This window comes from Pelodiscus sinensis, chromosome 14 (assembly GCF_052426305.1).
Source record: "Pelodiscus sinensis isolate ZL-2025 chromosome 14, ASM5242630v1, whole genome shotgun sequence".
In the NCBI taxonomy this organism is placed as follows: domain Eukaryota; kingdom Metazoa; phylum Chordata; order Testudines; family Trionychidae; genus Pelodiscus; species Pelodiscus sinensis.
Window position 1 is genome coordinate 16,442,902 of NC_143065.1, and position 17,247 is coordinate 16,460,148.

Sequence of the window (17,247 nt, forward strand, 5' to 3'; positions counted from 1 at the left end):
TTGGTAGAAAAGGACATGGGCTGAAAAGGACAAGAAGCTGGATATGAGTCAATGTGCCCCTGTAGCCAAGAAGGCTAATGGCATAGTAGGGTGTATTAGGATAAGCAATGCCAGCAGAGCTAGAAAAGTGATTATTCTCCCTTATTCGGTACTGGTGAGGCCACACCTGGAATACTGTGTGCAGTTCTGGGCCATCCATTACAGAATGCATTGGAGAGGGTCCAGCAGAGGGCAACCAAAATGATTAGGGGGCTGGAGCACATGACCTATGAGGAGAGACTGAGGGATTTGGGTTTGTTTAGTCTGTAGAAGAGAAGAATGAGGGGGGATTTGATAGCAGCCTTCAACTTCCTGAAGGGAAGTTCCAAAGAGGACCGAGAGAGGGATGCAGTGGACACGTCTAGGTTGAATATTAAGAAAAACTATTTCACCAGTAGAGTGGTGAAGCACTGGAATGGGTTGCCTCGTAAGGTGGTAGAATCTCCATCCCTCAAGGTTTTTAAAATCCTGGCTTGACAAAGCCCTGGCTGACATGATTGTTCCTGCTTTGGGTAGGGAATTGGACTCGACCACCTCCTGATGTCTCCTTCAGTCCTATGATACTATGATCCCTAGTAGAGTGAAAGAATTGTGTCTTGCTTACAACACTCTTGTTAATGCATCCCAAAATGATGTTTGCTTTTTTGCAACAATGTTATGCTGTTGACTCATTTAGCTTGTCATCCACCATGACCTACATATCCCTTTCCATAGTACTCCTTCCTAGGCTGTCATTTCCTGTATTATATATGGGACCTATTGTTCCTTCCTAAGTGGAGTACTTTCCATTTGTCCTTATTGAATTTCATCCTATTTACTATTTCTCCAGTTTGCCCAGATCATTTTGAATATAATCCTATTCTCCGAAGCACTTCCAACTTCCCAGCTTGCAAGCGTCAGAGGCTGCTGACGCGTGCGCGCACACACACACACACACACACACACACACACACACACACACACACACACACAAAAAGGGGGTGGGGGAAATCAGCTGGGGCCACACGAGAGAGAAGCAACAAACAAAACAAAACAAAAAATCCATCACCCAAACCCACCAGAGTCTAGAGGGGCCCAGCTTAGAAGATTTTTTTGTGTGCTCCAGCCCTGCGGTGGGGGCTCTGCAATGCTGGTGAGGGGGCTCTGAGCTCCAGGGTCGGATCCAGGGAAGCCGGGGACCACATCCAGTCCCTCGGCCTGAGCTTCCCCACCCCGATGTAATTGCTGGTTAAGATACTGAACAGAACTAGATATGTGAAAGGTTAATGGGTAAGCATCACCCTTATCAGTTCCTGTTAAACAATGGAGAAGGAGCAGCTTCTCACCTGCTGTGGGCAAGAGGTTGCTCCATCGCCACATCAGAGGCAGGGGCTGCTCTGGGTGTTGCCTGAAGCAGCCCCTGTCCGCGGTAGGACCGGAGGGAGGGGGTTCACAGGCAGGGACTGGAATGCCCCCCGCCCTTAATTGGTTAACCTCATGTTTAACCAGATAATCAACTACAAATGGTTTTACACCCCTAAACAGGATACAACCAGAACTGGTTCCTGCAGAGTCCACTTATTGTGCCTTTTCAATATGACTGTGAACCACTGATATCTATTCTCTGGGATCAGTTATCCAGCCCGTTAGGCACCCACCGTAGAGTAGCCCCATCTAGGTTGTATTTCCCTAGTTTATAGATAAGGTAATGTGAGACCTGTATTAAATGCTTTAATGAAGTCTAGGTATACCAGGTCTACGCTTCACCCTTATCCATAAGGCTTGTTATCTTAGCAAAGAAAGCTATCAGGTTGGTATGACATGATTCATTCTTTGCAAATCCATGCAGACTGTTTTTAATCACCTCATCTTCCAGATGTTATGCAAATAATTTTCTCCATTTCTTGGCACAGAAGTTAAGATAACTGGCCTGTAGTTTGCCCTTTTCTAGTCTTCTAGAATCTTTCCTATCTTCCATGACTTTTCAAAGACCATAGCTAATGGTTAACTATCTCCCCAGTCAGCTTCTTGAGTATTCGAAGATGAATTTCATCAGGCCCTGGTGACTTCAAGATACCTAACTGTTCTAAGTAATTTTAACTTGTTCATTTTCTCCAGCATTTGCTATGCTAAGCATCTAATAATCATAAAAAAACCTTCATGGTGAAAAAAAAACAAAAAAAAAGACATTAAGCACCTCTGCCATTTCCACATTTTCTGTTACTGTTTTTCCCCCTCTTCATTCAGTAATGGGTGTGCCATGCCATTGGTCTACGTCTTGCTTCTAATATATTGTAGAATGTTTTCTTGTTAGCCTTTATTTCTCCAGCTAGTTTGAGCTCATTTTGTGGCTTCACCTTTCTAATTTTGCCCCACCATACTTGCGCTATTTGTTTATATTCATCCTTTGTAATTTGATCTAGTTTCCACTTTCTATAGGACTCCTTTTTTATTTTAGGTCATTCAAAATCTCCTGGTTAAGTCAGGGTGGTCTCTCCCCATACTTCCTATCTTTTCTACACAGTGGAATAGTTGGTCTTCAATTGTTTTTCCTCTTGGTCTTGCTTTCCCCTATGGGATCATATCTATCAGCTCCCTGAATTTGCTCAAGTTTGCCTTCTTGAAATCCATTGCTTTTATTTTGCTATTCTCCCTCTGGCTATTCCTTAGAATCATGAACCCTACCGTGTTATGATCACTTTCACCCAAGCAGCCTTCCACTTTCAAATTTTCAACCCATTTCTCCCCATTTTTAAAATAAAATCTAGAACAGCCTCCCCCTAATAGATTTCTCCACCTTCTGAAATTTAAAAAAAAAAATCTCTAATCCATTATCCAACAAGTTTTGTAGAACGTATGCTCTGCCTATGTCGTTTTCCTAACAGATGTCTGGATTGTTCAAGTCCTCCATCACCACCAACTCCTTTGTTTTGGATGATTTTGTTAATTTAAAAAAAAAAAAAAAAAAAACCTCATCCACTTCCTCCACCTGATTAGTAGACTCCCCCTTCCCCCACCTTTGTTTTTAACCCCTTTTATCCTTACCCAGAGACTAACAAGTCCATCATCTATTTACATCTCTACTTCAGTCTAAATGTATACTATTTTTATATTTCTCCCTGCCTAATTTTCCTGATCAAGCTGTACCCTTTTTATACCAATATTCCAGTCACTTCCATATCATATTCCAGTGACATGAGTCACTTGCAGATTTAAATTATTGTACATGGTGGATTCTCTGTAACCTCAAGCTTTTAAATCATGATTTAAGGACTTCAGTAACTCAGCCAGAGGTTATGGGTTTATTACAGGTGTAGGTGGGTGAGGTAACCTGCAATGTGACCTGCAATGTGTACGTCATACTAGACGATAATGATGGTCCTTTCTGGTCTTAAAGGCTGAGTCTACATAACTCCATTTGTTAATTTTACCAGTCATCATTTTTGATAAAAAGTAACAAACTTGTAAAATTATGTCCAGTTGCATGCACATCCTCAACAACAAACATGTATATCAAGAGAAACGAGTGGCTCTACATACCCATGCCAAGTTTTCCATTTCAAGCAAAGTTGCCTAACAAAAAAAGTCTAGCTCTAGTAGGAAGACAGATTCTCAATCTGGAAAATTTGCATTTCACCAAGTACTCTGCAAGGAAACAGATCTACAAAATTCTTGTGGAAGCTTTCTAGTGTCTTCCTAAAACAAAGGATCACTAGTGGAAATGAGAAAAATGTTGGTATGGATGTCCTCCATCTATACTAAACATTCTGAACATCACTATTTCATACTTATTTCAGGCCGTTGGTGAAGACTTTACAATACGCACACAAAGTACAAGCAGCTTTTGAAACTTATATTCACATTTTTAAGAGTTTAGCCTCCTTTTAAAAAAGATATTTAGAGTACATAAACCAATCCACCTCAACGGAGATAGGGGCTAATCTCACCGGTAGCTTTCTCCAACTGTTACAATTTCCACTTCACTGTCTGTTGAGGTAACATTGATTTCTTCATTGGCAGTGACCTGGGGAGTAGAGGATGCTTCAATCACAACAACATCTTCATCAATACTTCCTGGAACAGGAAGAAGGGGAAAAAAAACAGTTTGGATTATGTACATTTGACACTCCCTTTGTCATGCAAAATTCACAAAATCATGAGTCTGAAAAGGACCTTGAGAGGTAGTCTACTCCAGCCTTCTGAACTCATGGCATTAATTTTTTGTTTATAAGTTATTATCTTTACATATTAAAAACACTTAAAGTCCATATGAATTTTATAGTATGTATATGCAAGTAAAAGGGATTTGATATAGACAATGTAACAAACCTGTAATGCAAGCAAATCAAGAGCATTTACCAAATCAGATTCAAAATAATTATTCAGAAAAGCAGTCTTGCTTTAATACTATCCCTCTGAACCCTCAACAACTACTTTTTTAGGTTCATGAGCCATGATCAGGCAACACAGCTCAATTTACTGAGATATTTCAATTTTAGATTGCTCAAGCAATGGGTAAGAAATAACAAGATAATCTTGAACAGAATGTCTCTACAGTCAGTGGACGCAAGATGAAGTTCAATGGCCACAGACAGACAGCAAGCAGATATGCAAGCTTCTCTCACAATGATCTAAAACATTTTAGTGTCCACTGTACTACTTTATTTCATTTAATGCCCACTTAAAAGGCAAACTAGAAAAGGAGATTAGAAAGAGCTGAAGAGTGCCAAACTTAGATCTAACATTTAAAATGATCCTGCATGAAACTTGCAAGCATTTTTTAAAAAAAAAAACACACAATCTAGCCCTTTACCAAGGCTTTTGAGCAAGAGACTGTGGGTTATGTATTTTAGAGGAAACACATATTAAATGTGCAAATCTTCATCTGCAGTTTTGATGAATGAATGCATTTTGAAACTTGCCTGAAGTCCCACCCCCTCCAAAAAAAAGTAAGACCAAAAAGATTTGGGGAGAACATTTCATTCAAGTTAAAACTATTTTAATTGAATTAGGTTTTCTACAACTTGTAAGTAAACAGAGAATTAACACTCTATTTTTCCTTTCTTTAGTCATTGCTATTTACATTCAAATGTTAGCGTGTTGTGAAGTTAAAATAAGAGTTTCTGAATAATAGGAACACTGATTGCAGGGGCATACAAGTGAACTTTCAATTCAGTGCAAAAAAAAATCACTTGTCAATATTTTTCAGTAAACAATATTTGTCAACATGCCCAAAAGGAAAGCTATTTCCTGGTGCTTTTTTATTTTCTAAATACTGAATTACTGTATTTTTACCCATCCAGTTGAAGAGAAATGCTCAAAATATTAAGACAGCTTTGCAGAGCTGTGCTCTCACACTCACTTTGCAAGAGTGACATTGTGATAAGCAAGTAATATGGTCCCTTGTCATCAGTTTGCAGAATAGATTTTGTCTTGAATGGTAATACTACCATGACAATTTTGCCTTCCATGAGTAAACCATGTAAATTGGAAAAGGGAAACTGAGTTTACATACTCCACTATGGTAATTTATTTATTTAGTTACATACTGATGGGGATTAACACCTTATCTAACAGGTGATAAGAATAAGACAATAGTGCACCTGTGCCCACCTCCTGTCCTATGGGGTAGGAGTTCCATAAGCATAATTCAGCACCTTGGCCTTATGAGTGGTCTATACCAGTGTTTCTTAAACTGTGTTCTGTGACACACTGGTGTGCAGCGAGGCAGTCAGAAGTGTGCCGCGCAGAACAGAATTCAAAATGGCCACCCTTAAAGGCGCAGGCAACTTTTTTTTGCTCAATAACTTTCCCCTGACCCTTTCCCCCATCCTCCCCCCAACTTCCCCCGATCCCCTTTTTTTTGGGGGGTGGGGGCGGCTCAACAAAAAATCCTTGGTGTTCCTCAAAAAAAATATTGTTTGGTGTTCCTTAGTCTTAAAATATTTAAGAAACACTGGTCTATACTGATCTACCAACATCAACTAGAGAGTTCATAGTGTATTGTCTACAGTATCGATGGGCTGCTGCACTGCCACTATAGCTTTTCAAGTGTATGAATGTAGGGTAGGTAGCACCTTCCCTTTGCAGTGGGGAGAGAAGGGGGGCACTTGAACTATACTTCCTGGTCTTCTGAAGTTTTAATTTTGCAGAACTCCATGTTCTAGAGGGTTACAAGAGGTTACCGGGAAACTTCAAGTCAAAATGAATCATGTTATTATCTGAAGCTAGTGAACTGAATGTTTCTGGTCACGCAGTTCAAAGATACTGAAGATGAAGATCTCATCCTCTCATGCCTACGTTTACTCAGAGGTTAGAAAAGAGAAAGAAGATTTCCTGCTTTTTCAACTGCAAACTGGCTTCTCAAGTCTGAACTAGGCATTGAAGAGAATGACCTAAACTAAAATTAGGGATGTGAATGGGTAAACAGTTCCCCAGTTCCCTGGGAGCAGACCTCTGCCCACAGCATGCTGGGATTGGGGACTAGAGCAGTGAGATTACACTTAATTGGCTAACCAGTTAAATGTTAGATTAACTTAATTTTTAAATGGTTAGATGATTAACTGGGATTTTATATCCCTAATTTTTTTTCCATTTTCATTATCTCAGCATATACAGAAGAGGCTACTGCTTTAGTACTTCAGCATATTCTGGTTCCAGGTGTTTAGCAAGTAACTGTCATCTGTTCAGTGATGCGGCTATTTAAAATAACAGCAAAAACATAGAAACTGTTCAATACTATTTTGTATTTAATTCAAAAGATTTTAATAATTGAAGCTTAGGCCTTAACATAGGTGGTCAATTTCTTATCTAATTTAAGTACTTTTTTTTTAAATCTACATTTAATTTCAAACGTGGGGTTTTTTTTTTTACCTCACTGATTCTTATCCACTCCACCAGTGAGCTGGGAACCATTATTGTATTCCAGTGCAGGAGGATTTAGGGCTAAGGTTTCTATAGAAACTTAAAACTCTCAATTTAGTTTATTGCAACTTAACAAAGATGCACCATTATTAAGATAAATATTAACTACTAAAATCTCTTAATATGAGAACTGTAATAGCTTCTTTAGGAAAGAGTATTTCCTTTGACAGAAGAGCACCATTTGAAATGTCTACACAAAAAGATAAGGAAAACTATGCACATACTATGTATTAGTGATGTATGCAAGTAGTCAACTACTCACATTGCCACCTGCTCTCCTTGCTGCCTCTGTATCATAGCAGGAGCCAGTGCCAGTTCCCCTCAGCACCATCTCCACAGTGCTGCCTGTCCGCGGCAAGTCCAGGCTCGCTGCAGAAAGAGGCCGCTTTGCATCCCACAGAGCAGCCCCTGTCCAGGGGGGAGGGTCCCAGCTCCCTGTTGGGACCCACCGCAAGCCGAGACTGAGCAAATCTAGCTTAGCCCCAGCTCACAAGTCCAGGAGCTACCCCCACTGCAGCTCTGCAGTTTAAACATAGTAAAAGCCATGCAAGCAGGCAGCCCAGTTGTTATTACATTTAAACCGCATAGTCACAGCAGAGGGTAACTCCTGGAGGCTTCCTCCCTTAACTAATCATGTAGTCTATAGAAATTCTATCGACTACACGATTAGCTATTTACTTGCTTCTGAACATTCCCTACTATATATACACACACATACAGACACACCATAAAATGAACAGATTAATAACCAACTAGATTACTCATTCAAAACAGCCCCCTCCCCCGAATTTCTTTTTACCTGAGGGAACAGTTGTACTGTTTTGGTGGTTGTCACCAGGTGATACAAATAAGTCCTCCTCCCCTTCAGTGGAAGAATTTGAGGAAGAGTCACTGCTGAGGTCATTCTCACTGGAACTGCTAGAGCTGGGTAGCAAAGCATACTTTCTTCGAGCCAATACCTCCCGTTTTTTCCTCTGAATTAAAATTCGTTCTTTTTGGTTTTGTGTTCGCTGTGAGGAACTGGTTTTCACAAACCTCTTTCTATATGGAAGTCTTCTCAGTGAACTGCTATGAAAACACGGTCTTTTCATTAATAGTCCGGGTACAGATTCTGTCTCAGTACGAGGCCACTTTTGTGACCTTGCACTATGAGTTCTACTTGTACTCAACACTGCCTGAGTATGTCTTACAGGGCTTTCTTTTTCCTCATCAGATGTGATTGTATCAGAGTCCCCAAAATGTAGGCTAGATGAAGGTGAAGAGACACAGTCACTAAAAGAAGAATCATTGTCTTCACTTTGTGTTTCTAGGTGTTGTCTTAATCCTAAAATTCCCTGGTTTTCTTTACCACCACAGTTTTGAGCATATGAAGGGCCAGCCTGCTGACTCTTGCGTTTTTTCCGCACCCCAATACCTTTGTCTTGTTCTGGATGATTGCCATTCATGTCCTGCTTTTGAGAGTCACCACACAAGTGAGAGAATTCATTCCCTACTTTACTGGCAATCATCTCAACTTCTGCAGGGAAACTTATGGCTGCCCCAATGGGCTCAGGGTTCAAGAGGATCCCCTTCAGGCTCTCCTGTCTCTTTGGTGCATCAGAGGGAACTTCACTCTTCATATCCGCTTTTGTAGTATAGACTATATTACATTCAGGAGTCCATTGAGACATGGAAAACTGCAAGGAAGGCCTGGAAAGAAAATCAGACATGCATCAAGAAAAAAAATTAACCTAATGTTGCACTTGAATGGCTATTGATTGCAATTAAAATATGAGAGTTGTTTGTTGCTAATGTGAATGCGCTAGCTATTTTGCTTCTTCTACTAAGCTGACACGAACATGCCAAAATAAAAGTTTATTTTGTATACTTTTTTCCTGCTAGAAACATGTTTTGTTTTTATTCCAGATGACAGTTCCTAAAATTGTTAGCCAAAATATCTATTCTACCTTTGGTCCAGGTGCTTTATATGAAACTCCTATTAGCCTTACCAGTGTATAAATAGGTGAAAGAACGGTGATTCCAAAATATTAGGACAGGACAATGATGACATAATGGGCTTTCTATGACACAACCTGATGGTGATCTCAAAGAACCTTTTACACTATAAGCTAACAACTTATGTCCCAGCATCCACCATGTATTTAGATCAATAGGCTACAGCAGCGGTTCCTAACCGCTGGGCTGCAGACCTCCGGCTACAGGGCAGAACATACCTCTCCCAACAGCCGTAGTGGAGGGGAGGCACTGGGCTGTATTCCCAGCCCTGGCTCCTAGAGCTGCCACAACATGGGCAACAGCACAGGACTAGGTGGGAGGGTGGGGGGGAACAGGGCAGGCACCAGAGGCCTCTGGGAACAGGAATAATATTGGGGGCTGGCAGTAGGGGAGGCTCTGGGGGGTGGGTGCATTGGGGCTCTGGAAACAGGAGGCTGGTACTGGGAAAGTCTGGTGTGGGGACTTTAAGGGGTGGGAGCTGGCACTGGGGGTGTTGGGTGCAAGGGACTCTTGGATCAGTGGCTGGCACTGGGGGGTAGTGGAACGATGGGAGGCTTTAGAGGTTGGGGCTGGGCTTTAGGTGGATGGTAACATTTAATTTGCATATTTATCATTTGCATAGTGAATATGAAAATATGTAAATAAAATGTTACCAGTCCAACAAAAGTTTGTGAATGGGTTTGCCGGTCCCCAGTATCAAAAAGGTTGGGAACCACTGGGATGAAGAACAGACACTAATAAGGAACTCAGAAACAAGTGAGCCTAATGATATAACCATCCAGTACAGATACAGCAGTGTTTCCTATCACACCAGAATTTCTGAGCTAAGCCAAGCCATTTTAATAATGTCTTGATATACTTCAAATGTAACTAATGCAAAACCTCTCCTTTTCGACAATTACTCTCTTTCGCTTAACCACTGAATGAACAGGATTTAGCATTGGATGCTCTCAGTGTTATAGTCTACACACTGCTCAGAGCTTGTTAATTTCAATGTTCTTTTAAAGACATCCTAAAACTCTAACAAGCACTTTTTTATAATCTTAATATTAAATAGGACACTGAAAAGTGGCACAGAATTATAAATTTATATTTAAATCATAAATAGTTTTGTGAAAAGATATGAATAATCCAACTTTAGGAAGTGTTGTTGAGTTATGACAAAGGGAATTATTCCAGCAAGTCAGTCTCAAATCTGCCAGTATATTCTGGGCAGTTACTATTCCTCCCATCTGTAGGTTTGCACTAGCTATTTGGAATAAAACAATCCCCCCCCCCCCCAGTCCAGCAAGGTCTACCAGAAATAGTTTGTTAGGTCAGGTCCTCTATTTTGACTAGTACTGTTATGCAAAAAGATGTCTTGCTTCTTCCCTCAACAAAATGAGGCAATATTATTTAAAGTATTAGAACATTAACCAAAGAATTAACTCAAGCTGTCAAGTTTAAATTGAAAAATCATTCATTTGGAAGAATTACAGATATCTTGCAACACTAGACATGTAACTCAACATGCTGTCAAGGTATTAGTGACCGAGAGGCACAAACTGTTTATTGGTTTCTAAAACATGGTCATCATACTAGACTACTTTTAGGGATAATGCATGTTTTTCAAGCAAAAAGATATATTCCTATATTTTAAATATATAAATAACTTTCACTTGTCACTATCAGCAACTCCTACAGTTAAAGGGATATTGCCACCCAAAAGGTTCAGGTCCTTGCCATAAGTGAGTAGCTCATCTCTGACCTTAGAGTTCATGATTCTAAGGTATGGTAGAAGGGAGATCAGCAAATTAGAGTCAATGGATTTCAGGAAGGCAGATTTTGGTAATCTCACAGAGCTGGTAGGTAAGGTCCATGGGAAGCAAGACTGAGGGGAAAACAATTGAAGAGAGTTAGCAGTTTTTCAAAGGGATATTATTAAGGGCTCAAAAGCAAGCTATTCTGCTGCGTAGGAAAGATAGACAATATGGCTAAAGACCACCGTGGCTTAACCAGCAGATCTTGCATGAGCTAAAAATAAAAAAGGAGTCATATAAAAAGTGGAAACTAGGACAAATGACAAAGGATGAATATAGGCAAACAGCACAGGAATGCAGAGGCAAAATTAGAACGCAAAAGCACAAAATGAGCTCAAACTAGCTACAGGCATAAAGGGAAACAAGACGACTTTCTATAAATATATCAGAAGCAAGGGGAAGATCAATGACAGGGTAGGCCCATTGCTCAGTGAGGAGGAGAAACAGTAACAGGAAACTTGGAAATGGCAGAGATGCTTAATGACTTTTCTGTTTCAGTCTTCACCGAAACAACTGATGAAGGAATGCCTTACATAGTGAATGCTAGTGGGAAGAGGGTAAGCTTGGAAGATAAAATAAAATAAAGAACAAGTTAAAAATCACCTAGAAAAGTTAGATGTCTGCCAGTCACCAGGGCCTGATGAAATACATCCTAGAATACTTAAGGAGCAGAGAGAGGAGGTGTCTGAGCCTTTAGCTATCATCTTTGGAAAATCATGGAAGACAGGAGAGATTTCAGAGGACTGGAAAGGGGCAAATAAAGTGCCCATCTATAAAAAAGGGAAGTAAGAACAACTCAGGAAACTACAGACTAGTCAGTTTAACTTCTGTGCCAGGAAAGATAATGGAGCAAGTAATTAAGGAAATCATCTGCAAACACTTGGAAGATAATAAGGTGATAGGGAACAGCCAGCATGGATTTGTAAAGAACAAATCATATCAAACCAATCTGATAGCTTTCTTTGATAGGATAACGAGTCTTGTGGATAAGGGAGAAGCGGTAGACATGGTATACCTAGACCTTACTAAGGCATTTGATATGGTCTCACATGATATTCTTATCAATAAACAAGGCAAATAAAACTTAGATGGGGCTACTATAAAGGTGGGCACATAACTGGCTGGATAACCGATCTCCGAGAGTAGTTATTAACAGTTGACAATCCTGCTGGAAAGATATCACAAGTGGGGTTCTGCAGGGGTCTGTTTTGGGACCGGTTCTGTTCAATATCTTCATCAACAATTTAAATATCAGCATAGAGAGTACACTTATTAAGTTTGCAGATGATACAAAGCTGGGAGGGGTAGTAACTGCTTTGGAGGGTAGGATCATAATTCAAAAAGATCTGGACAAATTGGAGAAATGGTCTCAGGTAAACAGGATGAAGTACAAATGGAAAGTACTCCATTTAGGAAGGAACAATCAATCCCACACATACAGAATGGGAAGCGACTGTCTAGGGAGGACGACTGCAGAAAGAGATCTAGGGGTCATAGTGGACCACAAGCTAAATACGAGTCACAGTGTGACACTGTTGCAAAAAAAAGCAAACATGATTCTGGGATGCATTAACAGGTGTGTTGTGAGCAAGACACGAGAAGTCATTCTTCTGCTCTACTCTGTGCTGATTAGGCATCAGTTGGAGTATTGTGTCCAGTTCTGGGCACCACATTTCAAGAAAGATTTGGACAATGTCCAGAGAAGAGCAACAAGAATGATTAAAGGTCGAGAGAACATGACCTATGAAGAAATACTGAAAGAATTGGGCTTGTTAACTTTGGAAAAGAGAAGACTGAGAGGGGACATGATAGTGGTTTTCAGATATCTGAAAGGATGCACAAAGAGGAGGGAGAAAAATTGTTCTGTCCTCAGAGGCCAGGAAGAACAAGCAGCAACGGGCTTAAACTGCAGAAAGGGAGGTTCAGGTTGGACATTAGAAAGTTGCGGTCAGGGTGGTTCAACACTGGAATAAATTGCTCAGGGAGGTTGTGGAATCTCCATCTCTAGAGATATTTAAGAGTAGGTTAGATAAATGTCTATCAGGGATGGTCTAGACAGTACTGCGTCCTGCCATGAGGGCAGGGGACTGGACTTGATGACTTCTCGAGGTCCCTTCCAGTCCTAGTGTTCTATGATCTACCACACCCAGCTGCTAGAAAGACAAGGGTACCACACTTCCTACCACAATGCTTCCTTGACCATGTTTAGGTGCTCTTTCATATTTTCTTCTACTTAGAGGATATTTTAGTATGAATCTGGCTGCTGGATGGAGGAAACAGGTTACTTCATTTCATTCAGAGTATCTTTTTTGTTGGTTTCATTTTAAGGGAAGGCCTCCATTATTGTACCTTAGAGTATGGTAGTCCTAATCTACGCTTTCCTAATCCTATGAATGGCTAGCACATATCTCTGCTATGCCTGCTCATAGCTTTCGTAATAAGCAGCAAAGTGATGTTAACCTGATTTTCTCAGTTTAACTGCTTTTCCTCGGAGCCCTGAGGGAAATGAAACTGTGGAGCCTTTTCAGTTTCAATCTGCTGCTGCTCCAGCAAACTAAGAATAGAATCATAAATACTGAAACAGAAAGTTAGTATTGATTCACTTCACATTTTATATAGTTGCAAGAAAATCTGAAGGGTTAGTTATCTGTCTTTAATGGTCAATTAGTTTCTACAAAATGTAACAGCTTAATCCCAGTTTCTCACTCCCAGAAGTTTCCTTTCTAAATGGATTCTTTAAACACTGGTTTTATAATGGCAGGTGAATTCAAGGTGCACTGGTTAAGATTAACTGTGCAACATCGCTGCTGGTTTTAAGACCAGGCTTATTATTCCCTTGCCCACTGGGATTGCAGATTAGCTAAATAGTAGATTTGGTCATTTAGAAATTGGTCAACTAATTATTGTCACTTCACACCAGACTCCAATATAGACTTTTTCTTGGATAGTCGACTAGTCTTGAACATTCCTCGTCTTACACTGGCAATATACTGTAATGCATTTACAAATGAAGCAACTCAACTAATAGTCTTGAGATAACTGTTTTAAGATGTATCAGTTAAAGAAAATTTTGCAGACAGTATTAGTTACAAGATTTTGAATTCCTAATGAATTTGTTGGGTTTCTATTTTGTCTACTACAGTGAGCAGTTTGAGATACCAGTAAAGGATATTAAACAAAAAAACACCACAAAACAATATCCTACAACTCCTTGAAGTCTACTGCCACTACAACACAGGAAATCTATCCCTGATATTAAATAATGAAGAATCTATAGTGAGAATACTTTTGAATGTGTTTTTACATATTTGCTTTCCAAAACAAACATGCATTTGAAGCAGTGTATTACCAGGACTGTTTTTGATTATATGAAAAAAACCTATTCATTCTAATAGAAGTACGACAATTTACACTAATTCATATCTTTTAGTCTTCAAACCAGTATCTTTAGATTAAGATTAATGCCTAAGTATGCCTTTCCAGATTCTGTTTCCTTACCCTTTAAAATGAAGGCTATTATCCCACAAGCTAGATCGTTACATGGAGCCTATCAAGAAGGATCACCTGGGATTTTCCATTAAACTTCTAGAACAGAGGTGAGGAATCTTGTGTGTGTCAGGAACCTCTGATCCACAGAATCATCAGTTGGAGGCTGCACACAAGTGAGAAACAAAACAAACGCTCACTGACATGGCCCCTCAACTGAAAAGCAGAAAGATGCTCTGTATAGTCCCTTCACGCACCAAAGTCGGGGGGGAGGGCACGGGGGAGAGAAGGCAGTCTATTAGATTTCGTGTGCTCCAACACCAGGGGGAAAGCAGAGGGGCTGGAGCACCAGTACAGGCTCCACAGTGCTCAGGGGAGTCCTGAACCACTTCAAAGGCTGGATCCAGGCAAGCTGGGGGCCACATCCAGCTCCCAGGCCTTAGGTTCCCCACCCCTGTTCTAGAAGCTGAGATTTTTAGTATGCAAAATGTCAAATATTAGATCACAGCCACTTATATTATTTATGCAGCACCTTGGGAATGTGGGGGCCGCAGGGCAGGAGGTCGTGAGCATGGTGCAGGAATCAGGGTGGGAGGTTAAGAAGTGGCTCAGGATAGGGGGTGAGGATGTGGAGAGGGTGCGGGAGTGATGGTTGTGAGGTAAGGAAAAGCTCAGGGAAAGGAGTGGGGTGCAGGAGTCAGTGCAGCAGGTGAGGAGGATGGTCTGGGCAGAGGGGGCTCAGGGCAAGAGATGGGCATGACTGCTGGCTCCTCCCCAGGAGTAACCCCAGGACAATAGAGACAATGCATCCTGCTCACTGGCTTGTCCAGAGAAGACAGAGCCACACCCTGCCCTCTGGAGGACAGTCTGGTGGGAGCTTTTCTCTTCCTACAGCAGAAAGGGCCAGGGTTCAGCCTGCAGCATCTCCCACCCCTGCAAACAGGCAGCAGCCTGTTCAAGGCCTCTTTTCAGGGAGGTGGGGTGAGAAGTGATGGGGGCAGAGAGGGTGAGGAGACTTCCCACCCCTTAGCACTGTTTTGGGGCAAAGGAGCCACTTGTGCACCCAGCTGCAGATCCCCGTTACCAGCTGGCCACTCGCTTACTGGTGGTACCAGTGATCACTCTGCATTCACTCCCTGCTTTGGTCAGTGTATCATAGAATCATAGAGCTGAAAGAGACCTCAGGAGGTCATCAAGTCCAGCCCCCTGCCCAAGGCAGGACCAATCCCAACTAAGTCAACCCAGCCAGGGCTTTGTCAAGCAGAGACTTAAAAACCTCTAGGGATGGAGATTCCATCACCTCCCTAGGAAACCCATTCCAGTCCTTCACCACCCTCCTAGTGAAACAGTTATTCCTAATACCCAACCTAGACATCTCCCTCTGTAACTTGAGACCACTGCTCCTTGTTCAGCCATCCGTCACAACTACTCTCTCCATCCTCTTTGGAACCTCCCTTCAGGAAACTGAAGGCTGCTATCAAATCCTACCGCCCCCCCCCACCCCGCTTGTTCTTCTCTTCTGCAGACTAAGCAAACCCAAACCCCTCAGTCTCTCCTCATAGGTCATGCGCTCCAGCCCCCTAATCATTCTGGCCACCCAAATGGACCTTCTCCAATGCATCCACATCCTTTCTATAAGAGGGGGCCAAGAACTGGACACAATACTCCAGCTGTGGCCTCATCAGAGCTGAATACATGGAAATAATCACTTCTCTAGATCTGCAGGAAATGCTCCTCCTAATGCACCCTAATATGCCATTAACCTTCTTGGCTACATGGGCATACTGTTGACTCATATCCAGCTTCTCATCCACTGTGATCCCCAGGTCCTTTTCTGCAGAACTGCTACTTAGCCATTCAGTTCCCAGCCTGTAACAATGCTTGGGATTCTTCCGTCCCAAGTGCAGGACTCTACAGTTGTCCTTATTGAACCTCATTAGATTTCTTTTAGCCCAATCCTCTAATCTGTCTAGGTCACTCTGGACCCTATTCCTGCCCTCCAGAGTATCTACCTCTCCCCCTAGCTTAGTGTCATTTGCAAACTTGCTGATGGTACAATCCATTTCTTTCTCCAGGTCATTAATAAAAACGTTGAACAAAACCGGTAGAACAGATCCTTGGGGTAGTCTACTAGAAACCAACCGCCAACCTGACATCGAGCTGTTGATCACTACCCATTGGGCCCGACAGTCTAGCCAGCTTTCTAGCCATCTTACAGTCCATTTATCCAATCCATACTCCCTTAACTTGCTAGCAAGAATATTGTGGGAGACCATATAAAAAGCTTTGCTCAAGTCAAGGTATATCACATCCACTGACTTTGCCATATCCACAAAGCCTTAAACCTCATCATAGAAGCTTATCAGATTGGCCAGGCACAACTTGCCCTTGGTGAATCCATGCTGACTATTCCTGATCACTTTCCCCTCTTTCAAGTGCCTCAAAATGGATTCCTGGACAATCCCCTCCATGATTTTTTTCCCGGGGACTGACTGGTCTATAGTTCCCTGGATTGTCCTTCTTCCCTTTTTAAAAGATGGACACTACATTTGCCTTTTTCCAATCATTCGGGATCTCTCCCGATCGCCACGAGTTTTCAAAGATAATGGCTAAAGGCTCCGCAGTGACATTTGCCAACTCCCTCAGTACCCTCGGATGCATTAAATCTGGACCCATGGATTTGTGTATGTCTAGCTTTTCTAAATAGTTCCTAACTTGTTCTTTCCATACCCTGGGTTGTCCACCTCCTTCCCCTACTGCATTGTCTAGTCGTGCATTAGTCTGGGAGCTGACCTTGTCCGTGAAGACAGAGGCAAAGAAAGCATTGAGTACTTCAGCTTTTCCCACATCATTTGTCACCAGGTTATATTTATATATTTAGACTCCTCCCTAGTCATCTGTCCAAGTTTCCACTTCTTGTAAGCTTCCTTTTTGTTTTAAAGCTCACCAAGGAATCCCTCACCTCTCTGCCAACTTTTTTTCCATGTTCTGGAAAACAATTCCATTCTCAAAACTTCCCATTTTT

General features: G+C 41.6%; 1 protein-coding gene across 9 annotated transcripts in view; it reads right to left on the minus strand.

Moving 5' to 3' along the window:
• The window catches only part of RNF111 (ring finger protein 111), an 81,360-nt gene that overhangs the window by 58,633 nt on the left and 5,480 nt on the right, over positions 1-17,247 (minus strand). For 7 of the 9 annotated variants that reach the window (XM_025189969.3, XM_075897333.2, XM_075897335.2 and 4 more), the window contains 2 exons: positions 7,742-8,631; positions 3,966-4,092 (listed from right to left, as the gene is read on the minus strand). In XM_025189969.3, the coding sequence (XP_025045754.1) occupies positions 3,966-4,092; positions 7,742-8,612 (998 nt within the window). In that variant the 5' untranslated portion in view covers positions 8,613-8,631. Of the gene's footprint in view, positions 1-3,965; positions 4,093-7,741; positions 8,667-14,234; positions 14,389-17,247 lie in introns of those variants that run through there. The other 2 variants (XM_075897332.2, XM_089781992.1) reach the window with 2 other exon arrangements.